Source organism: Episyrphus balteatus, chromosome 4 (genome assembly GCF_945859705.1).
Source record: "Episyrphus balteatus chromosome 4, idEpiBalt1.1, whole genome shotgun sequence".
NCBI classification, from domain to species: Eukaryota; Metazoa; Arthropoda; class Insecta; order Diptera; family Syrphidae; genus Episyrphus; species Episyrphus balteatus.
The window spans coordinates 77,636,379-77,664,156 of NC_079137.1; the positions used below are offsets into that span (position 1 = coordinate 77,636,379).

General features: G+C 29.7%; 3 protein-coding genes across 19 annotated transcripts in view; all 3 read left to right on the forward strand.

Annotated features, from left to right (window-relative positions):
* LOC129919587 (serine/threonine-protein kinase BRSK1) overlaps nucleotides 1-14,160 on the forward strand; it is a 105,867-nt gene extending 91,707 nt beyond the window's left edge. For 2 of the 4 annotated variants that reach the window (XM_056000522.1, XM_056000521.1), the window contains exons 6-16: nucleotides 4,930-5,145; nucleotides 5,284-5,483; nucleotides 5,559-5,780; nucleotides 5,845-6,260; nucleotides 6,411-6,572; nucleotides 6,633-6,799; nucleotides 12,110-12,214; nucleotides 12,279-12,354; nucleotides 12,421-12,602; nucleotides 12,723-12,850; nucleotides 12,966-14,160. In XM_056000522.1, the coding sequence (XP_055856497.1) occupies nucleotides 4,930-5,145; nucleotides 5,284-5,483; nucleotides 5,559-5,780; nucleotides 5,845-6,260; nucleotides 6,411-6,572; nucleotides 6,633-6,799; nucleotides 12,110-12,214; nucleotides 12,279-12,354; nucleotides 12,421-12,602; nucleotides 12,723-12,850; nucleotides 12,966-13,053 (1,962 nt within the window). In that variant the 3' untranslated portion in view covers nucleotides 13,054-14,160. Of the gene's footprint in view, nucleotides 1-4,929; nucleotides 5,146-5,283; nucleotides 5,484-5,558; nucleotides 5,781-5,844; nucleotides 6,261-6,410; nucleotides 6,573-6,632; nucleotides 6,800-12,109; nucleotides 12,215-12,278; nucleotides 12,355-12,420; nucleotides 12,603-12,699; nucleotides 12,851-12,965 lie in introns of those variants that run through there. The other 2 variants (XM_056000523.1, XM_056000524.1) reach the window with 2 other exon arrangements.
* On the forward strand, nucleotides 13,267-27,406 carry LOC129919374 (putative GATA zinc finger domain-containing protein 25). The gene is made up of 2 exons (XM_056000234.1): nucleotides 13,267-13,653; nucleotides 27,359-27,406. Exons 1-2 carry the CDS (start codon nucleotides 13,267-13,269, stop codon nucleotides 27,404-27,406), a joined length of 435 nt encoding a protein of 144 aa, XP_055856209.1.
* The window catches only part of LOC129917763 (uncharacterized), a 116,931-nt gene continuing 113,974 nt past the window's right edge, over nucleotides 24,822-27,778 (forward strand). For 13 of the 14 annotated variants that reach the window (XM_055997856.1, XM_055997859.1, XM_055997860.1 and 10 more), the window contains exon 1: nucleotides 24,822-25,710. The gene's annotated coding sequence lies outside the window, so the exon portion shown is untranslated. The remainder of the gene's footprint in view (nucleotides 25,711-27,778) is intronic. The other variant, XM_055997855.1, reaches the window with a different exon arrangement.

The following is a 27,778-nucleotide window of genomic DNA, read 5'->3' on the forward strand; positions in this document are numbered from 1 at the left end:
TGTATTTCATTGGTATTTTTTTTTAAAATAAGTCCAAATGCCCATCAGAGTCAAAAGTACGTCTAATTGCATTGTAAGTTCTCATTCAATTAAATATTGTACGATATCGTCTCTGCTATCAAACTAATCTTTTATTCATCTTGATAAGCGAACGCAGTCGAGTGAGAGAAATATTTTTCTTCAAGACTTTTTCAAGGACATTCGACAGTCGACAGAAAAGCAGTAGCATTTATAAGCAGCAGCCAAATGTTAAGTGGAACACTCCCTAATGGCTGTTTTAAGGATTTACTACGCATTTTAATTATTGATAGTGTGCTCATAAACAACAATTCCAATTCTAAGAGTGTGTAGGTAAAAGGGTGGGGGTGGGAGGGAGGTTATGGATTGTGTTGAATGTGATAAAATGAATGAATGAATATATGAACAACGTGCTTGGTGAGGAATAACAAACAAGATATTAGATGAGGCTTTTTGATGATGGTGAAAGTCGATGATGATGGTCAGCAGGCATGAAATGATTTGTTGACTTTGGAATTTATCAAGCCAATGCATTGTGGTTAGTAAAAAAAAAAAAAAAAAAATAAGAGAATATATGACTGGCATTGAATAAAACACCAACAAGTTCATATGAGTAAATTTTATTGACTGACTTTAGTTATAAATGATGATAAATTTATTAAATGTGGCAAAGCAAGGTAAACAATTTATAAATACGTTCTAGAAATAGAAAACAAAAAAATGAATGCCAAAGTTCATAAAGTTTTATCTAGAACCTTTCAGTAAATAAATGTGGGTGGTGAAAGAGAAATAGTAATGATTTAAGAACCCTCCAGAATGAATTGGATATAATCACATCAATTATTTTCATCACCCAATTTTTATCACCATCACTTTCCATTTATTTAAAAACATAATCTCCGAGAACAAATTTTCAGGAGCGTGACTGAATTGAAAACGTTTTGTAATTGTTAAATAGTTCTATAAAAGAAAATGTTACGCATACGCCAGAGTGACCGTTCAATTTTGTTCCATAACAGTCAATACTAAATTTACTATCATTTATAAAATAATAAAACCAGGGCAAAAATCATGTAATTTCATCCAATCTTTTTTACAATTTGCTCTCAATATTAATAGAAAAATGTAGAGAGCAAGAAGTTTTGGAACGATTAATTCACTATGTAACACATAGTGACTTCGATCATTGACAAATTTAGGGAGATCTTTTTTTTGCAAAGTTAGCTACTACATATAGGCCAAAAGAAAAGACACTGAATTTTATATTTAAAAAACAAATTCGGATGGGTGTCCAAAATCTTGTTTTTGACGTGATAACGTCTTATAAATCGATGAACCATGGCAGCCACCACAAAAAAGTGACGCCATTTTCTAACGTTACACTCTTGCACTTTCGCAGTGCGGCAAAAAATTTCAATTAAAAATTAAAAATAAACTATTTGAGATACAAAAATCTTCTATAGCTTATTTGAAAGATAATAACCTAAAGCTTAATCTAAATGATAATTTTTAAAAATTCCTTCATTTAATAGGGTAAACAGGGGTAAAACGGAAAGATGAAATTTGGGCTAAAATCTAAACGCGTGGTCGTAGAGAGTTGATTATTTTTGCCATAGATAGAAGAGACTTATTTAAGGATAACTGCATTTAAGAAAAAATTTTAAAAAATTTTGTAACTCCGCTATAACGTTTTGTTTGAACGTTGATCAGGTGTTTTTGGTATGACAAAATGTTGATTATGGGTAGGGGACATTTTTTTTGACAACTCTAAAGAAGCCAGGTGAAAGATAAAGATTTTTAGCTTTTTTTTGGAGCGTTCAAAAAATCTCAAATTATATAGGATATGTAGGATTAATCAGTGCGCATACATGTGCAAAAAATTGGAATCCTTAAAAGAGTTTTGACTGAATACGGAGAAAAATATGTTTTTAAAAAACAGGTTTTTTTTTGCCGTTTTTAACCGATTTTCATCGTTTTTTATTTTTATCTTTTTTTCTTTAATAGATAGAGGAATATTATACATCGAGTAATGATAGACCATAACCACGACTATAAGTGTGCTAAATTTCAATCATTTTCGTAAACACAATTTTGAGATAACGGTAAAATAAAATTTTAGAATTAAACAGGTTAGAACTTTTTACCAAGAGCAGATAGAAATTTGATTAAACATTTATGAGCATCCTGATACAATTACCTTTCAATTGGTATATCACACATAACGCTAGACTAACTACAAGCCACACAATGTTAAATCAAGAAACTTGCGAAAAACCTCAAACCACCAGTCGAGATTTGTTGCGCCATGAACAGCCACCAGTGTGGGAAGTACCGTAATCTCAGTCTGGAAATTCCACATGGTTGACTTTAAAAAATTCTAACTGCTCTTGTAGGCAACTTTGAAATGAGATTGATACGTCATTTGAAAGGTGAAACAATAAGCTTTAACATGGTATAAAAATTTTTATAGGTTGTTAGGGAAAAAATTCATTTAATAGCATGAGAACATAAAAATAAATGTTTTTTTCTTTGCTTTTTTTGATGAAATTTCATCGAGTTCAAAAAATTCTACCTCTTTTTGTAGATGTCTCATAGACTTGATCTATATATGTACATATATATTTTTAGCTAAGACAATAAGCTTTCAGATGGTGAAAAAATTTTTATAGATTGTTAAAAAAAAATGGATTTAATAGCGCGAAAAGATAAATTTACATGTTTTTTTGCTTTTTTAATGAAATTTGATGGAGTTCAAAAACTTCTAGCTCTCTTTGTAGATGTCAAATAGACATGATCTATATATCTATATTTTGAGCTGAAACAATAAGCATTATAAGTGGTATAAAATTTATTATAGGTTGTTGTATCAAAAAAATGAGTTTTTTGGTGAAGTGATTTTTTCACTTTTTTCATAAGAAATGATTGTTTTCAATAAATTATTTTCATACTTTTTGCTCATTGTAAAATCTTAAAAATGGTTTTATTATATATATATATATATTTGGCTTTTTGATGGTATAATTTTTTTTGTGAGCTTTTAAAATAAAAAAATTAATATAATGACAAAAGAAAAAAGGTATTTTTTTTAGCTTTTTCTTGTCAATTATGATTGTTTGAAATAAATAAACGCTTCAAATGGCTCATTTTAAAAGCACACAACCTGTTTTCTAACGACGTTATCACGTGAAATCATCGTCCGTAAACCGGCTTTACAGACAACCTCTTTTTTTTACGAGGCAGACCTCCTATTGAAAAAAGTTAAATACAAAAGTTGTAGATAATAAAAAGGTCTACAAATTTTACTCAAACTATTTTTTTATGTAACTTCAAAAATATTGAGAAAAATTCAAAAATACGGTTTTTTTTTTTTTTTATTTTTATCTTTTACAAAAATAGTTGGATTTCAACAATACCTGGTTTAAAACTAGGTACTTTATTATGTTTTTAACCTATTTTAAATGTTTTTTGAGGAAAATGCTAATTTTTGGATTTTTGACAAATTTAATTTGAAAAAATAGCCTATATTTCAATCAAAAAAGTTAACGAAAAAAATTTGATTGGCTAGAAATATTTTCCATAGAAACCAAATTATACTTTTAAAATGGCCTTTGACCTTTGCAATTTAAATATAGCATTAGAATGGCTCTACCGTGTGTAGAGTTTTTGAGATATCGAAATTTGATTTTTGAACATTTTGACGCAATCTTCTCACGATAAAGATGCAATTTATGTTCCGTTAAAAAAAAAATCGAATTTGAAATAACAATCAACCATATGAAAATCCGATGAAAGAGAATACGAAAAGTCGGTTCTGTCTGTCTGAAGCATTTTACTATCATGTTTGTCTGTCTGTATATGAAGCTTTAGCCTAGGCCTATAGACGAATCGGTTAATTTAGTTCAAACTTACCTTCTTTATTTCCACATGGATATTCTCGGACATCGTTTGTCTCTGCAAAATCAATCACAAGTTATCTAGTGAAAGTTTTTGAAATTCCATGAAATGTGTTGAATATCATCACATCAAACAACTTGCAGCAACAAAAAGTATTATATCCTTTGAAGATTTTGAATTCTTTTTGCGAACATGCATTCCTAAAAACCAATTAGATATTCAATAAATGCAGTCACAAACCAACTCTGCTTTCAGTCAATAACAGATAAACGACTTTATTAAAAAAATAACAATGTGTTTTTTTCGAAGGGTTTTTGGCTAAATTTTCACAGGACACGTAAGCTCAACCTTGTTTTATATAAATCAAAAAAAATATTTCATAAAAAAAAACAATTCATAACTACTAACAAGCTTAAGGGTCTGCATACCTACCATCTACAAAAAAAACCCTGTTTGTTTGACCCAGTTACTATACAATGTTAAAAACATTCATATAGACAAAATTGAATAATAAGAACGAAATCCCACAAGTTGAGCATACTACCTGTCAACTTTTTTTTTGTGTCCTTTCTTCCTATAAAACTATCACGTTTGGTCTCAAAAAATTCCATATTTTTGGTCAAACACCGATAACACAACCAAAAAAACAAACCAAAACTAACATCTAATCGAATAATAATTGAGCAACCACTAACAAAACAGAATCAAAAAAAAAAAAAAAAATCAATAACCCTGGTTTTACTCGTATGTAGGGGAGAGATCTCAAATTTTCCTTTCACATATTGAACGTAGGTGCACATTTGACATGAGAATAGAAAAATCCTTACCAACTTTTTTTTCCATTCAAAATGCTGCTGGTTAAACATTTCGGTTGTAGAGCTGCAGAATTCCATTGAAAAACTATTTACAATTGATTTTTATCTCTCCAAATCAACCTCATACATTCTTCTGTATGACTTATTGTATGTTTGCACCTATACAAGTTCACATATTCCTTTTTTCTATACATGTCTTTAGGGTGAAAAATACGATGGAAGAAAAGCGGATGTCTGGTCATGTGGCGTTATCCTGTATGCCCTGCTGGTGGGTGCTCTGCCGTTTGACGATGATAACTTGCGTCAACTTTTGGAAAAAGTCAAACGTGGTGTGTTTCACATACCACATTTTGTGCCGCCCGATTGCCAGAGCCTGCTGCGAGGAATGATTGAAATAAATCCCGAGAGGAGATTAACTGTAAGTATTTGATAAAGAGCCATCATTGCACTATACAACTATCAATATTGTCTTTATTCTGTGTGTGTGTGTATATGTTTGAAAAAAGGATATAATGCAGTTTCCTATTTTATCTATCTTCTCTGTGACGTGTTGTAGTTGTCGGAAATCAATCGGCATCCCTGGGTAACGGCTGGAGGGAAAGGCGAACTCGAACTAGAGCTACCGATGATGGAGGTGGTGCAAACACACGTTATACCCTCGGCATCGGCTGTGGATCCTGATGTTTTGAATGCTATTTGTTCGCTGGGTTGTTTCAAAGAGAAGGAAAAACTCATACAGGAGCTCCTCAGTGCTAAGTAAGCCGGATAAGCGAGTGTCTTGTCTTGTTTGAAATGTGTGTTATGACAGAGGAAATTTTTCTTTGTTTACAGTCATAATACAGAAAAGGTGATTTATTTTTTGCTTTTGGATCGAAAAAGACGACGTCCTGCTTTGGAGGATGACGAAGAGCTGGCGAAACCCCGCGCTGAAATGGATACTTTGGATCCACCCAGGAAACGTTTGGATACATGTCGGATAAATGGAACGAATTCGCCGACTTATGGGCAGATTAGTGAAGGTTCTCCATTGACACCAAGGAGACAAGCTTTTAAGTAAGTTCTTAATACAAGTTTTAACATAAACTCTTTTGATTTTGTGTAATTTTTTTTTGTATAGCTTCCGATCATATAGCAGTTCCCGAAATCATCAGCGTCGCTCACCTACTTCGGTTTCCTCCGTACGCTCATCATCATATCACAGTCCGACACGGTGCAGTTCACCAATCAACTCGTCACAGGCAAATGTCATCTCAAGGCCGTCCTCCCCAGCTCCAGGCACCCATTCGTCGCGACACTCTTCGTACACTTCGACGTCACAATCGTCGAATGCCAATCGGACGGGCTCACAGACTTCAGCGGTCTCATGCCCTGGTAGCGGGGGTAGTCCAACATCAGCAGCAGCAGCCGCTGCGGCTGCAGCTTCAGCTGCACAGGCAGCGGCAGCAGCAGCGGCTCAGGCAAATGCTCATCATCGTGCCAATTCTGGGCCGACAATTGCCATAAGTGTATTTCAAGATCCCGAAGCTAATAGTGGTAAAAGCTTTAAATTTAATCATTTTAGTACTTTTGTGCTAAATTTGTACTAAATTTTGTACAAATTTTGTACTTATTTTGTACTAATTTTTGTACTAATTTTGTACTAAATTTTGTACTAATTTTGTTCTAATTTTATCTTCGTTTCAGTTGTCATGAACCCCACAGGATCACCCCTTTCAAATAATGGTTCGCCAGTAATGCCCGGCTCTGGGTGCAATTCACCTGGCGGCCAATTATGGAAAACTCGTTTAACGAATATAAAAAATAGTTTCTTAGGTAGCCCAAGGTTTCATCGGAGAAAATTACAAGGTTTTTTAGATAAATTGTTTTCAGTGATATTATTTGTACTAAATTAATATTTTTGAAAAGTCTCTGCAGATGAAGTCCATTTAACTCCGGAATCATCACCGGAATTAACAAAACGTTCATGGTTTGGCAATTTAATTACAACGGAAAAAGATGAAACTTTTACAATTTTGGTTAAAGGCAAACCTATAGCGACGGTCAAAGCACATTTAATTCATGCATTTTTGTCCGTAAGTATTATTATATAAAAGTTATGTTTTAAGAAGAAAGATCAAAACTGATAGATAGTATTCGAGATTCGACCCAATAATATATCATGTTTAAAGGAGATTAGCTCACATAAAAAGTTTACAGAAACTGAAATTTCAAATCTAGTTAATGGCTAGTTTAAAATTTCAATTCTATTTTTCCTCTAAAACTCAAAAACTTAAATAAAATTTCACGATGTCGAAAATGTTTTCAACTTTTATGCACGGAAACTTTCTATTAATTTATAAGGACTAACATTTTGAAACCAAAGAAAATGTTTTTGTTGAACTTTTCGATTTCCGCTATACAATTACAAAAAAAAATCAATAAAATCCGGTAAAACTGCTTTAAAAATAACACAAAATCTTTTAACCGTGAATCAAAATCTAGATTTCGAAGAAAAACCCTCAAATCTAATCAAATTTTCATAACATAGTTCATAATTTAAATTACGAAAAAATCTCCTTAAAATCCAATTGGTTTTCTTAGCAAAGACACTTTTATAACACTCTTGTATAACAGTTAAACATGGAATTTTATGAAAGCTAGGAGTTGAATTGAACTGCAGTCTAATCAGAAAGGTACTTTTTTCTAATAAATGAGCGTAAAAAGAATTCGATGGGTAATTTTTATAGCAAATGTATTATGTACATATGAGATTTTAAGCTTTTGATAATGAGTTCTTTTATCGTCACGAAAATGTCAAAAGAAAACAAGCTAATGTGCAGATTTCGTAGAATTGTTGCTGAAATACGAGAGTAGCGTTTCGTGTTTCGTGTGAAGAAGGTATAACAGTTTTTTGAAATTTTGATTGGAAATTCTGAATGAGAACCAACAAATTTAATATTTTCTTCGAACTAGTGTTCATTTATTCTGACAAAATTCGCAAAGAAACTACATATTTAGTCAGTACTTCGTTCCTTTTGTGAAAAATGTAACAATTGTCTGAACCAATGTTCTTCTTCACGGATTACATGTGTCTGTAGGTACTTGTACTAATTTTAAAGTAACTTGACCAAATTATATAAGCTATAACACTACGTGACAATTACTTTCAGAAAAATAAAACTCGTCACAAGTCTGTCAGTGTGTGTTTCACAATTCACTTGTCCGAACAGTGTACTTCCCAGAAACATCAAGTTTTTGCAATTTTGCAATTTCATAGATATTCATTTGGTTACAATTTTGTTCTCTATCAGACTTCGTTATTTAGACATAGAGCTGTTACTGTGATAATAACACTGGTCGGCAAAAAAAACTAAAAAAAGTCGGGAGCAAGAACTTTATAAGGTGATTTTGATTGACTTTAGTGTGCTGAATTCAAAACTGTTTACAGATTGTTTCTATCACGTCTAGTTTTTGAGCTATACTCATCACTATTTTCGCTATAAAGCTTCAAAAACTAATTTTTAATTGAGTTTTTTTATGTTTAGTCAAAAATATATATTTTCCGTAATATGTTGCTCGTTATAAGTCCAAATCAGAAGACGCAAGATGGAATTTGATTCAAAAAACCATTCATTACTTTGTAAAAAATAATCAATATTTTGAGATATCTATCATAAATTTCTTTTTCAAAATATCTTTGAGAAAAAAAAATAACTTTGAAAAAAATATAAATACCTTTAGGACGTGTTAATATGGCGTTTTGAGATTGCATAAGTAGTTTAAAAAAAAAATTAACGTTGATGTAATTCGATGTCAAATGTACCCAAAAAAAAACGCGTTTTTGACCTATTAATATTCAATTATTTCAAAAACGTGACGTGCCAGTGAAATTTTGACTTCAGATTCTGACTCAGCACACAAAATTCCTCTTGAAAAGTAGGTTTTGGTTCTTGCTCCATATCCGCTGCCGACCAGTGTAATCAGAAGTAAAAGCGAACCATACTATAAGCCGTGTTTTATTGGTACTTAGCTCAGTAAAATTTTGCAACAACAAATGTTTGGTAAGGATAAACAAAAGTTTTTTATTTGTTTCCTCACAGAGAAATTTTTTTCTAAACTTATACAGATTCGACCCTTAATAAATAGAGGATTATTAAAAATAAGTAAAATAAATCGTTTATCGATAGGCGTATTTTTTCTAATACTCAGTAGCTACTCATTTTTCATTTTATTCGCAAAACAATAATACAAATTACACAAGCAATTATTTAGTCCGGTCAAATTAGACTAAAACAAGGGGTTGAGGTTACATTAATTCCCAGCAAGCTGAAATTTGGTAGGATTGTTGGAAACACCATCAAAAATTAAATCTAAAAAGTCCTCATCGATCCGAGACCTGGAAAAAAATTAACTTTGGGTCAAAGGTCACAAAAACTGGTTTTTCACGATTTTCACCAAACTGGTAAGTCTTATCAAAAAATTTTCCATGCAAGAATTGTAGACCAGATTATTATATATAAAAAGTGTCATGGCAATTTTTTTCCTAAGACCCACCGTTTCTTAGGTATAACGATTCAAAAAGTTGAAGTTGAGTTGTAATCGTCATAATCATCAGGCCTATTCTAAAAAAAGAACTCCGAACTGAAGAGTTCTTGAAATTTCATTATTTTTTTAACTTGAATTTCGTTCTTCGATGGTTAAGAATATGGAGAAAGCAAAAAAAAAATTAAAATTTTCGCCATTTTTCCGATTGGGGCCCTCCTCCCGAAACCATTTCCCTGGGAATTTTTGTTTAGAATAGGACTGAATATACATATACAGGGTGTCCAATAGAGAATGGATAACCCTTAAACGGCTTATAGCTACACTTAAGACTGTTCTAAAACCAGATAGAAAAAAGTTCTATCGCAACCAGTTCATAAAATATTGCCTTTTTTTCGTTCAGTGTATTTTAAACTTTATCATCTTATGTTTTCGTTCACTACAACCACGAATGAATGAATTGTATTTATTTCTTTTTTTTATAATTTTCTACAATAATTGGATGAGTACAATTTAAAAATTTCATAGCTATTGCACATTTTCCTTAAAAAAAATTTTAAATTTTTTTCTCGATGCAAAATGTAAAAAAAGTATTTTATGAAAATTTTTAAACACCTGTGGTATAAATAAATCTATGGAAACATAGGTGGCCAACTTTCTTAAAAATATTCTCATCTAAGGTGAATATTTTTAAGAAATTCAAGCAGCATGTTTCTTTTAACTATTCCATTTTTTTTGGTCTGGTATTTGATAGCATCAAAACATTTGAAGCAAACCTTTATATGGATTCAAAAAATAAAAATTTGAGCTTGCTCAGTAAACATTTTGGACTGTAAACAACAAGAAGTGATTATTTTTGTTTATTTTTAATAATCGTTTGTTAATGAAGGGGGTTGAAAATGTTAAAGTTAAAAAATAAATTCTATAAGCCACAACAATCTAATACTTTTTACTATCATTAGTAATAATTTGTTGTTGTTTAGCGGGCGAAATTTTATTCAGCTTAGTACTAAGTACTGAGTTTTAATAAAGAAAAATTGCTATAGTAAGCCCAGCGTTCCTTTCATGATTCGATTTCATAGGTACTTAAAATTATCAGCAAAATAAAGTTTAAAAAAAATTACACTGCACAACAAGGTTTTGGATGAATAAACTAAACAATACTTTTCCAATGGTTTTTGGTGTGCTGAACTCGAATCTGGAGTCAGAAATATTCTATCAGCTCTAGTTTTTGAAATATTGCCATTAGAAAATGCAAAAACACTTTTTTTGGCTGATAGCTCTGGTCAAAAAAATGGGTTGGGGTCGTTGCAAAATTCTGTATATAAAATACTGTATGCCAAAATACTGTATGTCAAAATTCTGTATGTGCAAAATGCTGTAGGAACAAAATTCTGAAAGTCAAAATTCTGTATAGCAAAATTCTGGTTGGTCAAAATACTGTATTTCAAAATTCTGTACATCAAAATTCTGTAAATCAAAATTCTGTAAAAATGCTGTAAAAAAATAAGTGCACGCGCACTTTTTTACATTATCAAAACGATATTTTTTTACAGCATTTTTACAGAATTTTGATATACAGTATTTTGCCGTACAGAATTTTACAAAACAGAATTTTGCATGTCAGTATTTTGTTTATACAGTATTTTGACGTACAGAATTTTGTATTTACAGTATAATGACGTACAGAATTATGGTATTACAGTATTTTGACCCCACAGAATTTTGTCGTACAGAATTTTGACAAGCAAAATTATGACCCGCTCCCCAAAAAAATTTGACTTTTTTTATTATAAATAAACCAAACTATACTTTTCCAATAGTTTTTGGGGTGCTTAACTCGAATATGAAGTCAGAAATATTCTATCAGTCTTAGTTCTTGAAATATTGCCGTTAGAACTTGCGAAAAAAACGTGTTTTGGCTGTTTTTGAGGTAATGCTTAGATGTGAGGTACCTTATTTTATCATAAGTTAACGGTTTCTATAAGAACTGTTTTTCTTCTTTGAAAATCTGTATAAATCTTTCCGATATCTGTTTTATAGTCTGAGATATCTTAAGTTTAAGTACGTGTGTTTTTGCTTATTTTATCAATAACGTTATTTTCAAACTGCAGTAACTTCAAATTAAAATATCTCGGATTATAAAAAAGATATCGCAAAGATAAAAACAGATTTTTAAAGAAGAAAGGCAATTATTATACAAACCTTCACAAAAAGTGTTCCAAAAAATTCCCACACATTGCAACACAACTTCAGAAACAGGTGTTTTTGCATTTTCTAACGGTTATATTTAAAAAACGGGAGCTGATAGAATATTTCTGAATTCGGATTCGAGTTCAGCACACCAAAAACCTTTGGAAAAGTATTGTTTGGTTAATTCATCATACAAAAAGCTTAATTTTGTTGTGCAGTGTTATCAACAAATACATACTTACCTAATATTTGAGTCGTTATATTTGAGAGTGGTATAAGTCCATGTAAAATAAAACGGCTAAGAATCTTACCACATTTTTTTTAAATGGCAGTTCGAATATTATTTTGTACCTAAAATTAAAAAAATTACTTTTAAGATAAACGATTTTAAAGATAAATTTCGATTGATAATCACACAGAGAAAGTGCGGTACTAATATTACCTCCTAATCTATGCAAAATTTCTGCAGAAATCGTTTGAAGATATAAACCATACAAAATATATTTTAGAAATTTTCAATTTTAAGCATTTTGTTGAAATTGTTTTTTTCAGTTTTTTTTTTTTGAAAATGCAACTCGAAAACTTAATATTTAAAAAAAATTACATTTTAAATAAATTTTATTTCCATACACAAAAAATCAAAAAAATTTAAAATTTTCTATTTTTAGATGGCGGAACTCTCCCATAGTGTTGTATCGCCAACTTCCTTTCGAGTTGAATATAAACGAAATGGCAATGGTCCTGTGATGTTCCAACGACATGTTAAATTTCAGGTAACTATCATCCATTTAATTAAGGCCCACAACAATTAACAATTATTCCTCATTTTCATCACAGGTTGATATAAGTGCCATATGTAAGCAAGGTGATATTGCTGATATGTTATTTGCTTTAACATTTACCCTATTATCAGGTAAGTTCTATAATAATAAATTCATTAAACAGTCAAATTTCGACAAATTAAAAGTAAAATCAAAAGAACGTCTTTCAGGCAACATTCGACGTTTTCGACGAATTTGTGAACATATCCAATCGCAAGTGTGTTCGAAACGTTATCCCGGTCCTAGTAGTCCACCAAATATTCCAACAGTAACACAAGCTGTATCGGAAAGTTCCTCATGTGGTTCTGTTTCAAGTGAACGATTGTGTTTTAAAAGACAAGTAAGTTTGAAATTCTTTAAGTTTACAAATCGGTTTTTTTAAGTTTTTTTTTTTTTGAAATAAAGTTTATGGAAATATGAAAGAAAATTGTTTTTAGTTTGATATTTTATGGTTTGACAGATTGAAAACGAACTAGAAAGTGATAATATATTCACATATAAGTCAGGAAATGGGCGGCGTGCATCGACTACGAATAATAACAATGCTAATCCGGATATTCCTGGCAGTCCAATTGCTGTGAGATCAAAGTAAGTTGAATTTTGTTGTTAATTCTTATAATTCACACTATGTTTAAACAAAATATCAAAACCTGCTTAAAATTCATATTTTGATTACATTTTCTATGTTCTGATTGCTTTCCAGTTCTGAATCTGCTGAACATGACCGAAATCGCGACCATCAAACCGAACAACGTCAGGCGACAACAATGTCCGGAAGTGCAATAGCATGAGAATTATTTCTCTGATTTAGTTCAATTTTTGAATTATTTTTTTGGAAACCAAATAATCAAGATATCATCAATAACAATAATAACAACAACAATACAAATGACATTAATGATAAATTATTTATCAAGTCAAATTCTTCTCAAAGTCAAACCAAAAAATCAACCACAGCAACTAGAAGATCAAAAAAACGTACACGAATTCATGACAGCAATAAAATGTTGCTGCAACATTCAGATCAATCGTTAGCAACAATGTCATCGTCAGCGTCTTCATCATCAACGCATCATCGAAGAGCTGGACGTCGCCATTATATTGCAGCATGTCGAATGGATGCATTGTCAGAAGACGGAAGTGATTATAGTACTCCATCGGATGTTGCAACAGAAGATAATGCCATTGCAACAACAACAATTAATCAAAGTAATTATAATGCACAGCAACATTATCGCCATCATCGCCATCAGAAGCAACAACAGCAACAACAACAATTTCAATTGCATCGTCAATTGCAGCTGCAATTACACAAACAACAACAACAACAAAAGCAGCAGCAAAAAAATCAGCAACAACAAAGCTTAGTGCTGAATGCTTCCATCAGCTTTGTACGTTTCTATTATTTCTATCTCCTTCTAATAATATCTGTAACTATTGTAATTATAATAATTATGATTGCCGCCAATTTCAAAAGTATTAGTAAATTTTTTTATACGCCCACCACTTTGACCACGCCCACTATAAATAAATTTAGATGCACTCAAACTATTTCTACTACAACTACTTCAACTACTACAACTTCAACTTCCACCACCACAACCAGCCCTAAACATGATAGCTGCTCTTCTAGCTTAAACACGCCCGCTAATGATGGCAGTTTTAACGAACTTTTACTACGTTTATAGACACAAAAAATAAAAACTTATATAAATAAATTAAAAAAAAAAATAAATTTAAAATTATTAAGCAAATATATTTAAAATATATAGAAAAACAGGGTGTCTCGAAAGTGTGGGCAGCTTTGCTATATTGTTGACGAAAAAAACAAAAAAAAAAAAATGCTTTAAGTCCCGGAAAAGATGATTTTTTATTTGACAAAAAAAAAAGCCTTAAATTTGAATGCGTTCCATGTTCCAGATTATTTTTATACAGCGACAAAGCAAACAAACCCATTTTACATGGATCTCTTCTAAATGTCCTACAAAAAAAAAACTAAAAAAAAACTCCTGCGCTGCTTTTTAGCAACCGCCCTCACCTTGCGAGCTAACCCTGTATAAATTTTTAAACTTATCCACTAACTTAATCCAAAAAAATAAGCGCTATCTGGTGGCGAATATATTTTATATACAAAAAAAAATCCTTCTTATCTTTTTATTGCATTGAGCTTTACAGAAATGAAAAAAAAAAATAAGAAAACAAATAAAAATTATTAAAAATTTATGCAGGACGATCATACACAAAAAATAAAAGCAAGAAATCCATTTAATTTTTTTTACAAACAAAAAATAAATAAATAAAAAAAACCTATGCCATTGTAATTAATAATAAAAATAAACAAAATTTATCCATGCATATGATTACGAGTATAATTAAAAAATTTGAATGCCTAAACCAAAAATAAAATACCAAAGAATGAGTATTAAAAAAAAAATTATTAAAAAAATAAATAAATACAAAATAAAAATTGAAATTGTTAGCTTTTTTGAATAAGATTGTAAAATATTAAATTTAAACACAAAATAAACTTAAAAAATTACAACATAAATTACACTAACCTATGAAAAATTATTGTCCTATACCATAAAATTAAAATTACTATACAAAAAAATAAATAAATTAAATAAAAATTAAGAATAAAATAATTTAATATTAAAAAATATCACATTTTAAACAAAAGAATACACTCAAACACACTCACATCCCTGAAAACACACACTAAAACCAAAAATTGTATTAATAAAATTGGAAGTAATGACGCCATCTATGAACGTAGTAAAAATGTTCACCAACAAATACATTTTTTTTTATTTTAATTTATTAAAAATATTTATTTTTTTTACTTTATAATTTCTAGAAAAAAATATGGAAATTATTAAAAATTTAAAAAAATTACAAAAAAAATTTAAAGGAAAACCAAAAAAAAAATTTGATGATATTTGCGAGTATGCTCACCGAAGGACTTGTATATGTATATGATATTATATAAAAATTAATAATGAAGCATTAATCACAATTTAAAAAAACAAAAAAAATAAATATAATAATAATTATAAAACAAAAAATAAAAATATACATATGATTAAAAAAATAATTATTATTTTTATTATGTAAACGTATTTTATTATTTAATTTTAGTTTTTCTGTTTATAAGTTACATTTGACAATATATATATAAAAAAATATAAAGTGAGAACAAACAAAAGAAAAAAATGAAAAAAAAAATTATTTGTATTATTTTTAATTGTTTATTTTTAGTTTATTTTTTGTGCTAATTGTTATATATATACATAATTAAAAAAAATATATATATTTTAAGCTTTTTTCAAATCACACTCGTTTTGCAATGCAGTTTTATTGAGTTTTAATTTTGTTTAACTTTTTTTTAATGATGGGCTTTTTTTTCAGAGCACGATATATGATGGCACACTGTTGTTGTACGCTTGAGCTATACGTTAACCAACGAAGTACATAATTTTTCAGTTGATAAATGGAATGGTAATCAGAGTTAAAACAAAACTATGATGGTCGTTATGTTTACACGTTAGGCTTTTTTTTTACCCTAACATTACAAATTGAATACAAATGCTGTATCTAATACTACTTCAAGTTTACAGAAGAGTATTCAATGTCTTTTGAGATTGTGTGATTGTGGGTTTCAATATTTTTAAACTAGCAACTTCTTAAACCGGGTAATCGAAGAAAAGTCATCCAGGTGTTTATTTTTAGTAAATAATTTATTTTAAGAAAAAAAAACGTTAAGTTTTATAGCATTTTCAGTTATTATTCAAATCCAAATTAAAAAATCCAAAAAAACTGATTTTTCAAAAAAATATAAAACTAGTTTTTTTAAACCAAAAATTGACTAAAAACAATTTTTTTGTTAGTTTCTTGCACTTTAATGCCAGTGTTATGATTTCCAAATAACATTGATTTGGTTATTTTAAAACACGAGTTCGTTAAGTAACATTTTTCGGGAGGAACAAAAAAGTGTGTAGTATTTTATACAAGGAATGTTCTTAAATTTATTCTTGACGTATATCAAGCGACCTATTAGACACACAACAATATCATAGAAAAATTATTAATTTTATGCAGATTACTTATCCGTTTCTCAAATTTCATCAAACGTTGCTAGTAGTTATACAGGGTGTCCACAAAGTAATGGTCCAAACCATCATTATGGGATCTTAAAATTTGGTAAATTTCCAATGCAGTTATTGTGAAATTTCATAGAAATCTAACTCTGAACCAGTGTTTTACCTCAATTCTTTCTTGGGAGACATTGATTAACAGTTAGAAAACAAAAAAATTTATTTTTAAATTTTCTACATAAATATGTACATGAAATTAGTACTAGAGCAGAGAAAGTAGGTAAGAGAAATTATTTGGCAAAGAAAAAAGAAAACTTGGACAATAATTGTGTCCCTTTTATTTCAATCTTCAAACTTAACTTCTGAAAACCTATAGTTTCTGACTTAAATCCACTAAATTAAGCACATGGTTTTCTCTTAGATTCTATAGTCCGAACTGGCACCAGCTTCGAATACCTAAAAAAGAATTGTCAAAATTTGTTCACCCAGTTCAAAGTTATGAGTTAACAAACATAAAAAAAAAATAGTCGGTTAAAAAAATTAACTTTCTAATTTTTCTAATTTTCACTCTTCATTGAAAATGGGAAATCTGCCAAATCTCATACAAATTTTAAAATTTTCTGTTTGAAATGGTGATTTCTTATTTTTTTATAAAACTTAAAAAAAAAAAAAACTCAGCAATTAATAAAAAAAACTTGCAATTTTTCAATAGGTACTGAAAGTAGAATTTTGACACCTTTCGGAGACGTTGTTTATTTTTTTAAGAACAAATTTAATATTTTTCTAAGACTTTTATTTTAAAATGTCTGAAATAGATAAACAACAAGTTAATACAGAAACCTTTTAAAATTTTTAGTCTATTTTGATCCAGAATATAAAAAAAAACTCATTTGGTTTCTCTTAAAATGTATCCCTTCTGATTTGATTTTTTGTATTATTAAAACTAAGTTATAGGAAAAAAAACTTTAATATTAACTCAAAAGAATTAACCTGTTATTATAACAAAATGTTATCTGTCAACGCTTTGTTTTTAATTTTTATCTGCCACCATCAAACCATCTTTGTTTAGTAACCTCTCGTTAGAATTTAAAAAGTGAAAACATAATACATACAAAAAATAACGCAAGATTATTGTTTTGAAGAATTTTTTTATTGTTGCGAACAGGTAAGTACTTTTCATATCCCCGACTACGAGTATTGTACTTTTTGACTATTAATGTAATTTTTCCTGCCTTCTACAGTTAAAATGATAAAATCAAATTTCCAGATTCACCATTTTCATTATCTCCGCCTAATGAAATAAAAAAATATTAAAAAAAAAAAACTACGAATAAGAAAAATCTTACTATCAATTGCAGAAAAAAATGTTACACATACGCCATAGTGACCGATTGAGTAAATTAATTATATGACTGAATAAAATCACGGAATCTGGAATAAGTAGGCATTTGACCATCTTAGTATTGTTATTATACGTTTTTTTTTATTTCCTCTTGTGTGTATGTTTATACAAGGGAAACAATTCTGTGAAAAGTTAAGAATTTTAATTTAAAGGGCAAAGAATTCATATTTAAAAAATCCACCTTAAAGAAAAAAATTAGTTCTACTTAAAAACTCTCAAAAAAAAAAATTAACAAATTATATTAACAAATTGACACAAATATTAAAAATTTTTGTTTAATGGTGAATAAAAACAAAACATAATTCAATAATTCATTAAAAAAAACAATGAGATTCTTGCACGTGTTGAACATTAGTTTTCTTTTATTATTATTTATTTTAATTTCAATCTACAGTTTTATACGTTTTTATATTTAATGCGTTAGTAAAATTAAAATAACCAATAACGAATTACGAATAGCAAGTGTCATAAAAAAAATTTACGATCGCACTGAGAAATCATTAAAGTATTTTGGTGTATATTTTCTTTGATGTAGTTGGGGTAGGTTGAATATTTGCATTTTTGATGTGAACCACTCCTTTCAAAAATAAACCACAAATCAAAACATAATTTCACAAGATTCGTTTAAATATTTTACTTTTTTCTGATTTATTGAAGTGAAAATTATTTTGGGAAATATTCAGCTTCTTAAAATAAATTGCACACTTAGCTTTGCACTTTGGTTAATTTAGTGCAAATTAATTGCACTTCAATAATTATTGCGTTTAAGTATTCGTCTTTGGCGTTGAACTTATTTGGAAGGAAAAACCAAAGAAAACATTTATTGCAGCTTTGAGACTTACACGTGAGTATATTTTTAGAAACTATGTAGACGAAAGCAATACAACAAGTTGTAATTTTTTTTTGTGTGTTTTGTTTTTTTCGCGAACAAATAAACACAAAAGTTGTGTTTATAAAACAATAAAATGTAGACGTCTCTGCTGGGTTCTTTGATGTATGAAATCAAAATTAAATCACTATTGAAGGCATTAAAAATGATTTTTTGAGTGAAAGAGATGATTGTTTATAAATCTTGACGAATTTAATAGTGGAAGTAAAATTTTAAGCAATTTAAAATATCTAAAGTGGTCTTTACATATTTTTATTAATACTTGCAAGTGATTGATTTCAATCGATTGAAGTGAAATAAAAACTTTTTTAAAAATATATCGAAATTATTAAGAAAAACGCACCAATTTTCTTCAAGTAAAAGCAAGTTTAAATCATTAGTTATTAGTCTTTATAGGATTTAAGGATTGATCACACTGAAAACTTAACGCAACTTAAAAAATATAGAAATTATTTTTGTTACATTTTCGTTAAAAAATATTCTAACGTAACTACATTAAATTAAAGTTTTACGTTGGAAGTATCTGGAAAAACAATTTGAAACAAAGAAAATCCTTTTTGGTTTCAAAAACCAAAAATTATTGTTTTGTTGGAAATTAGGGTGAAAAAATGTAACAAAAGCTAAAGTCCGACAAAAACTAAACAATTTCTTAGCTTGTTTCAATTTTAATTTTAAGATGTTTCATGTTAGTTTTTTTTTCAACATTAAATCAACGTTGAATAAATAACATTTTAAGTTGCGTTTTTTTATTTTTCCCTCATTGTATGAGTATTAGATTTAAGTTCACCGAGGGAAAAATAAATTGAAGTTGAAATATCTTAGTTTAAAAGATTAACTACTTTGATTTATATTGCCTTAAGATACGAAACCAAAAACAAATAAACAACCTTTCCATGTCAATTTTAAAAGTTTATTTACAACGCAAAATCATGCCGAATAAATAGTTAAATCAATTTGGTTTTCATTGATTTTACGTTGTTTTATAATGGCTTTACCGACAGTGTAATTACCTATAAATATAAAAATCAAAGCGGGCGTATTTGTGATGAATTTTGTCGCACTGAGGATTATTAATATGGAGAAATTATCCAAAATGGCAGCTTGAAATTGATTTCTAGAATTACGGTTCAAATAAAATTTTTAGTAAAAATTTAAAAAATTTTCAAACTTTTGAATAGCAAGAGTTATGAAAAATTGGGCACGTTCAGGAAATATTAGGGACTAGATATTTAGGGAACGTCATTTTCTGAACGAAAATTACTCGTTTTCCACACAAATAGATTTAAAAAACACAATCAGCTGTCATTTTGAAAAAAAAACTTTCCTAAATATTTAGGGAAAAATTTCTTGCCTAGCTTTCCAATCAGCTTTCCAATAATGTTAAAATTAAAAAAATTGGAAGGATTTTTTTTGACAGTTGACTAATCAGAGACCGAGAAATTTTGCTAAAATTACCTAAATTTATAAAGTTTTAAATAACTCGAAATAAAAAAAAAATTACAATCTTCACCAAAACTGAATATATAATTTTTCGTGGTACCAAATTATACGAGTACTATTCTAATAGATGTTGATACGATAGATTTCAGACCAAAGTCAGAAAAAAATTGTGAAATCACGTTTTAGTGATGAAAACGCATTTTGAAATTATTTCTTTTTTATTAAAAAACTTGAAGCCGTAGATTGGCCTCGGATTAAAATTCATTGTATTAAAAACAATTAGAAAAGTATAACTTAGTTCCACAAAAAATTAAGTAAAGTTCAACTTTTGCGAAGAATGTAAGTTAATTGGAGTTTTTTTTTTAAACTTTGTCTTAAAATATACTTGCTTGGCAATATTGTCAAAATTATTAATAATTAAAAAAAAGAGAGGTTGTCTGTAAAGCCGGTTAACGGTTGATGATTTTACGTGATAACGTCGTCAGAAAACAGGTTGTGTGGTTTTGTTTAAAATGAGTCAATTGAAGAGTTTACTTTTTTCAAAAAATCATAATTTACAAGAAAAAGCTAAACAAAAAAATACCTTTTTTATTTTCTCATTATATTAATTTTTTTTATTTTAAAACTAACAAAAAAAAATTATGCAATTTAAAAGCCAAGTATTTCTTCTTTTATTTTTAAATTTTTATAATGCGCAAAGAGTATAAAAATAATTTATTGAAAACAATCATTTTCATCAAAAAAAGCAAAGAAAATATGAATTTTTATCTTCTCACGTAATTAATTCCATTTTTTTTCCTAACAACCTAGCTTATTGTCTTAGCTCAAAATATATATATCGATCAGGTCTATGAGATATGTACAAAAAGAGCTAGAATTTTTTGAACTCGATCAAATTTCATTAAAAAAAGAAAAAAAAATATTTATTCTTATGTTCTCAATTTTTTTGTTTGACAACCTATACAAAATATATGCATAAGACCAAAACCTACATGTCCTATAAGTTTGAGATTTTTTGAACGCTAAAAAAAGCTAAAAATCAAAAATTACCCAAAACTACCCCTAAAAAACAAGGTGTTTTCAAAAATTCATATTTCGAAAAGCAGAGTGTTGGAAAAAAATCCGTATCAGAGGCCCAATTTTTTTTTCTCATCTTTCACCTGGCATTTTTAGAATTGTCAAAAAAATTTCCTTTACCCAAAATCATCATTTTGTCATAGCCCCATCACGTGTACAACGTTCAAACAAAACGTTATAGCTTAGTTTCAAAACTGTTTAGAATTTTTCTTTAAATGCAGTTATTCTTAAATTAATCTCATCTATCTATAGCAAAAAAAAAATCAATTCTCTACGACTTAGCGTTTAGATTTTAGCCCAAATTTCATCTTCCGTTTTACCCCTGTTTACCCTATTAAATGACGGAATTTTTAAAAATCCTTCATTTGTATTAAGCTGGTTCATCGATTTATAAGAGGTTATCACGTCAAAAAAAACTCCAAAAAATAGTCCAATAATTGCTCTAAGACTTTGGTATTTCGAGTTAGGTTCAATTTTGTTTTTAAAATGTTGTTACTTAAAAAATTCTATTGACATAGTAATTCTGGACGCCATTTTGAACAAAACCAAGTTTTATCATTTCCCTTCAAGAGATGGCCATGAAAATAATTTTTACACCAAAAAGCATGATAGGTTAGGTAGGTTAGGTAATATGGGCTGACAGTTGATTTTGTTACCGTCACACTTAGATCAATGTAGATCCCTTGTGATACCCTGAAGTATTGTAACTTCATGAAAAAGTGTTAACCTATGAATGCTATGGTTGTTCAAGCCATTTGGAGGACTTGACAAAGTTCAGTAGGCTATTGCCTGAGAGTTCCGATAGTTCTTCTAATTCATTGAAGAAGTAGTTTCCTAAGAATTTTTTCCTAGTGCGACAGAGTGCTGGGCAGTGACAGAGGAAGTGAACAGTGTTTTCCTGTTCGTCCTCATTACCGCAGCCTCTGCATAGATCATCCGTACTAAGCCCCATTTTCTTTTTGTGGTATCCTAGTAGATTATGTCCCGTTAAGACGCCTATTAGGGATCTTAAGGAAGGTTTACTAAGTAGTAAGATCTTATTTGATTTTTTCTCGTCGAAGTTCGGCCATAGTTTCCTGGTGTGACCGCAGGTTTCTAGGAGGTTCCATCTTTCATTAGTTTTTTGTGAAATATTGTTGGCGATATTTCGCTTTATTTCACATTGTGGGATTCTGATGCTATGGTCTATGAGAGAGGGATCAAGAACTGAGCCCTCCCTTGCAAGCTCATCCGCTTTTTCGTTGCCGAACACATCACTGTGGCCGGGAACCCAGCAGAGTCTTACATTATGCTGCGTACCAAGAACCCTAAGCTCTTCGCGACAGCAAGAAACAAGCTTTGACTTGATTAAGGTGGCAGAAATTGCTTTTATTGCCGCTTGGCTATCAATGAAAAAGGTGATGTCAGCAGGTGATATCGCCATCATGGATATTTGTTTAGCAGCATTTTTCACTGCCAATATCTCGGCTTGGAAGACACTGCTGTGATCGGGGAGCCTGAAAGAACTGGCAAGGTTGAGGTTTTCTGAGTAAAAACCTGCACCAACCCCAGTGTTCATTTTCGAACCATCAGTAAAGATGGCGATAGTCGACTCATTTGAGAAAGGTATACTGTTTTCCCAATCTTGTCTGTTAGGGAAACTGACATTAAAAGACTTGTTGAAGTCTAAGTAAGGGGTCATGTAATCTGTACTTACGTTGTTGCCAACGTAGTTCGAAAGGATCGTAGTATGGCCATTTTGACTAGTATTCCAAATGTTGGTTTGACTGAGTCGTAGGGCGCTGTTTGCCGCTAATTCTTTTACAAATAGATCTAAGGGAGTGAGATTAAGGATTGCTTCCAAGCCTGCGGTTGGAGTGGACCTCATCACCCCCGTAGTACTAATGCATGCTGTTCTTTGTACTTTGGTTAGGGTCTTCAAGTTCGTGGATTTCTCCAGAGCTTGCAAAAGCATGATAGGCACTACTGTACTACTCCCTTGTATGGGAGGCTGGAATAAAACTCAATTTAAAGTAAACTACTGGACCAATGTTCATTCTCATTATTTCATTTTGTTCACCTGAAAGCCTATTCTTTTCTTTTTTAGACGACTTTTACAGTTTCAAAACGCTTCGTTTTGTGTTTTTTTTTTTGAAAAAACCGAATTAATTTTCTTATTCTACAACTAATTTACTGCACTTGTTTCGTGCAGCATCAAAAAAAATCCCACTCTAAAAAGATGGATTTTTTTTATTTTCCCCACTGTTCGTCGTCGGTCCGTCTATCTATCGAAAGTCATTTGCTCATAGTTTAAGAGTAATATAATTTGATCCTATTTGCAATCAGTAACTTTATAATTTACCAGATTCTGAAATAGCAAAAGTTCTCACAAACCACAAATAAAGTTGTAAAGGAGGAAGTGTAATAATTCGCAAAAGATAATCTGAATAGGTATAGCGATAACTTTACTTTAAACGTCCCGAAATCATTAATTTTTATATTAATTATTTAAAAAAAATACTCAAGAAAACATGTTTTTATATTTTTAGATTTTCTAAGAAGTAGCCAACAATCTCATATTGCTATATGACTCAATTAATTCCCCATTCATAAAAGTACATTCAATCTTCTTCAAGAAAGTATATCCTTCCTTTTCATTTGCTTCTTTACTTCAATTGTAATTTAAATCTACATACAATTGTATACCTTCCAACCAAATCCAAAATACTACACAAACCAAAGAAAATTCTATAAATATAAATTTCCTCAAAAACTCAAAAATAACCTGATGCATCCCTCAAGACTTAAATAAATATCATAACCTACCTCCATCCATATGCTACTACTTTCGTATATCTCTAGTTTCCTTTCAAATTACTCAAATATGCATGAATTTACCCCCAAAAAATATTTATATGACATAAATTCACACTAACCACCTTTATAGTACCTACACGTTGCTGCACTCTATTTTTGACCTCCACCACCTTTAACCCAACACCTCTTTCTGCTTTTTCTTTTTCATTCAATTTCAGGATAAAGGCCTCTAAAGTATCATCTTTTCGCTTTCTAGGAATAGCTAGAGGAGGTACAAAAAACGTACACGTACACTTTATAAGTTTAAAAACTATGAACCACCCTCCAAAAAAAACTATGTCAACGCAGCAATATCCTGCTTCTAGCTCTCTTTAGGGATTCCAAGTTCCAACCAAACCTAAAATAGATTAAAATCCACCTGTGTGCGGTCGGTGTGATGGTGCATTTTCGAATAAAAATTTTCTATCCCCTTCAGCACGTACACTCGCTATACACCACTTGAGCTTATAAGGATTACTATTTACTACATAAATAATAATAAATAACTAACGCCATCTATTAGAAACTAGCTAACAACAACAAGAGAGAAAAAAAAAGCTCAAAAATTCCGCAAAACAAAGAAAATCAACCAAAAAAACTTATTATTTTTCACCCATCATCATATGACGATGATGATGATGTGAGTCTCAAAAGCGCATGTCCCTACATAGCGCATCGGCTCAAAAAACCATCCACAACAACAACAACAACAACAAAAAGAAAAACAAAAATTTACACAGTCCGAAAAGCAACATTTTTTCGCCGAAAAAGCTGCATTAATACAACGACTTTTCTAAGCAAGTCAAATTTCTGCATTTTCAGTCCGCAGCGGGTGTGCATTTCAAAAACATCTCTCCGAAATAGAAAAAATCCGTTTTTTTGACGTTTTCGACAGATTTTTAAAAAATAAAAAAAATTAAACCAAAAAAATAAAAAAAAAAACGGCCTTCGTTGGTTAGTTTTTTTTTTCTTGTGTTCAAAAATTTTTTGGGTTTTTGGGTTCGTGCGTGATTCGCTTTCTTTTCTTATAATAAAATAAATTTGTTGGTCGTCGTTTTTGTGATTCTACTACATATTTCTGTCTCTTTTTGTTAAATTTTTTCTTTCAGAGAGAAAGTAGGTGGTCAGAAAAAAATTTTGAAAAATTTATTAAAAAAAAAAATTCTTACCAAAACCCTCTGTGATCTTCCTTTGAGAGAATAAAAAAAGTCAAAAAAAAAATCAAATTTTGATGTAATTAGTCAAAAATTCAAAAAAAAAAAGTGTTGCCAACTCAAATCAAATAGTAATAGTACTAAATTAATACGAAAGTATTAAAAAAAAGTGAGCAAAAATAAAGCAGAGCAAATAAATAACGGTTTTTTGTACTATTCATTTAGTGTGTCAACTAACAACGAAAAAAAATATATATACATAAAAAAAAAAATTAAAAACAGGATGCAGCGGTAGGATATACGGCACTTAACCTCCCCCCTGCAATCATCAGTTTTCTTTCTTTTACAAGAACACAAAAACAACGACTCCTGAACTGCACACAACTACTATTGGATTGAAAAGAGTATTCAAATAAATAAATAAAAAAAAAAAAAACACACACAGACCAAAAAGGAAAAACATCATCAAGTAAAGAAAAAAAAACGGAAAAAAAGGACGAGCGAGTGTGGAAAATAGCCCGAAGGATTTAAATAGCGAACGAGTTTCTGCCAATTAGGTAATAATATTGAGTTCTGAGTTTGTGTCGTTTATACTATATTTTTTTTTTTTAGTATAGTTCATTCATTGTGTGTTTGAGGGGGGATTTAGTAGTTAGTTGCTTAACACCCATTTTTTTTTTCCTTTCTCAAGGGAGAGACTTGAAAAATCCTTTGTCCTGGTTACGCGAAGGAAATGAAAAAATACAAAAACAAAAAAAAAACTTGAAAGTAATGAAAAAATTGCAGGTAAAAAACACAATGGCAATTAAAAAATTTGCAATTATTAAAATTGCAACACTTTTGAGACTTGTATTTTTTTTTTTTGAGGGCTGTTTTAATCTATTTTTTTTTTCAGTGCGAAAAATGTGTGTAATGTGGTTGTAGCCAAATTGTGATATAAATAAACTTTCTTTTTTTTTTGTTTAATTCTGTTCATAGTTTTTCTTTTCGCTTGTGATTGAGCTCCTATTGTAAGTGTCATGGCATTTTATTATAAACGAGTGAGAGGGTGAAGAGGGGGGTAGATCTGTCAACCCTGCCTGACTGCCTGCTAATTCACTTGAATATTTGGTTTCTTTTATAGAAGAGTGGTTGCTTTTATTTTTTTTTGTTAAATTAAAACCATGGCATTGTAAATTGATTACCTTGTCTCCTCTTTGCTTCTTTTTCTTTAGTTTTGTCACAACATTTTTTTTTCTTGTTTTTTTGGTTTTTCAAGTGAGAAGTGAAAATTATAAAAAGCTTTTTTTTTCTTCTCAATTTTTTTTTTTTTTTTATTTTTTTTTTGAGTGAGGTGATGCACTTTAGAGCACACACAGAGTGCACCTAGATATTAAAAAAAAAGGAGCCGGGAAACACCCTATGAGTGTGTATGAGTGTGTGGTGGCTTTGTATAAATTTTGAAGAAAAAAAAAAAAAAATCACACACATTGATAGTCTAACATAGAGAAAAGAGAAGTAGTACTTAGTAGTAGGTATAAAGAGGAGTAGAGGTACCTTATGTCTCTGTTCCGTTTGCCAAAAGTAGGTACTTGTGTAAACAAGTGTAATAATGAAGTAAAAAAAAAATGTATGTTTGTAGGTATATATCCTGCTTTTGAAGAAATATGCACAAAAACGAATTAAATTAAAGAAAAATAAAATAAATAAAAAAAAAAAATCTAGAACAAGACCATTGGGAAAGGTGAAAAAGGATATGTCCTTCCTTTTTTTTTTCTATAAGAATATTTTATATTCTTTATTTGTATGAGTATCTTTTTTTGGTGGTCCATATAGAAAAAAAAAAGTGTTGGTATGGTGTGCAAACTTACTATGCAAAGAACGAACAAAACGAAACTATAATAAAACAACAAAGAAAATTGAAGAGAATCAAGTTGAAAAAAAAAAAAAATACTACAACACTAATGACCTCATGAACGAACGAACAACGAGAAAGAGAGTAACACACAGAAAGGACGACTATGACGAACCAAAAAACCAATTCAAACCAACAAAAATATAAAAAAAAATTTTTTCGGACATGTTAACTGGCTTATTACAGTGTCCTTGGGTTTTATTTATATGGAGAGCAAATATTTATATATATGTTGTGAACTGGCCATTATTGTTTTTTTTTTTTTTGTAGTTCTGTGTTTTCTCTGTTATTTGTACCCAATTTGACATTAGGTCAGGATTATATGGAATAAGCCCAAATATAGCGATAAAGGCAATTAGGCGTAATGAAAATAATCGGAAAAGTAGATTTTTTTTTGTCATTGTAGTTAGTTTAGTTTCTTTTAGTTTTGTTTTTGTACATTGAACTGAGTTTTATAGTTTTTTTTTGTTGTTGTTTTGATTGTAATATTCAAAAAAAAGGAATGTAATAATAAGTAAAGGGATATCGGTTTAATTTTACAGGGTGATACTATATAGTTAGATGGTAAATTAATTATTTTTTTTTTCAATTTTTTACTGATTTATCAAATAAAAATATTAAAAAAAAAAAAATATATAAAGTACAACAATTTGGTACCCACCTAAAAATATATTATATGAAGGATTAATTTTTGAAAATTTTGAACAAAAATCCATAAAGTCATTTTAAAA

Coding starts and splice junctions, on each gene's coding strand:
- LOC129919374 (XM_056000234.1), top strand. CDS start 13,267: ATGTTGCTGCAACATTCAGATCAATCGTTAGCAACAATGTCATCGTCA. Junction 13,654..27,358: donor TGAATGCTTCCATCAGCTTT/GTACGTTTCTAT, acceptor ATTTGACATTAG/GTCAGGATTATATGGAATAA.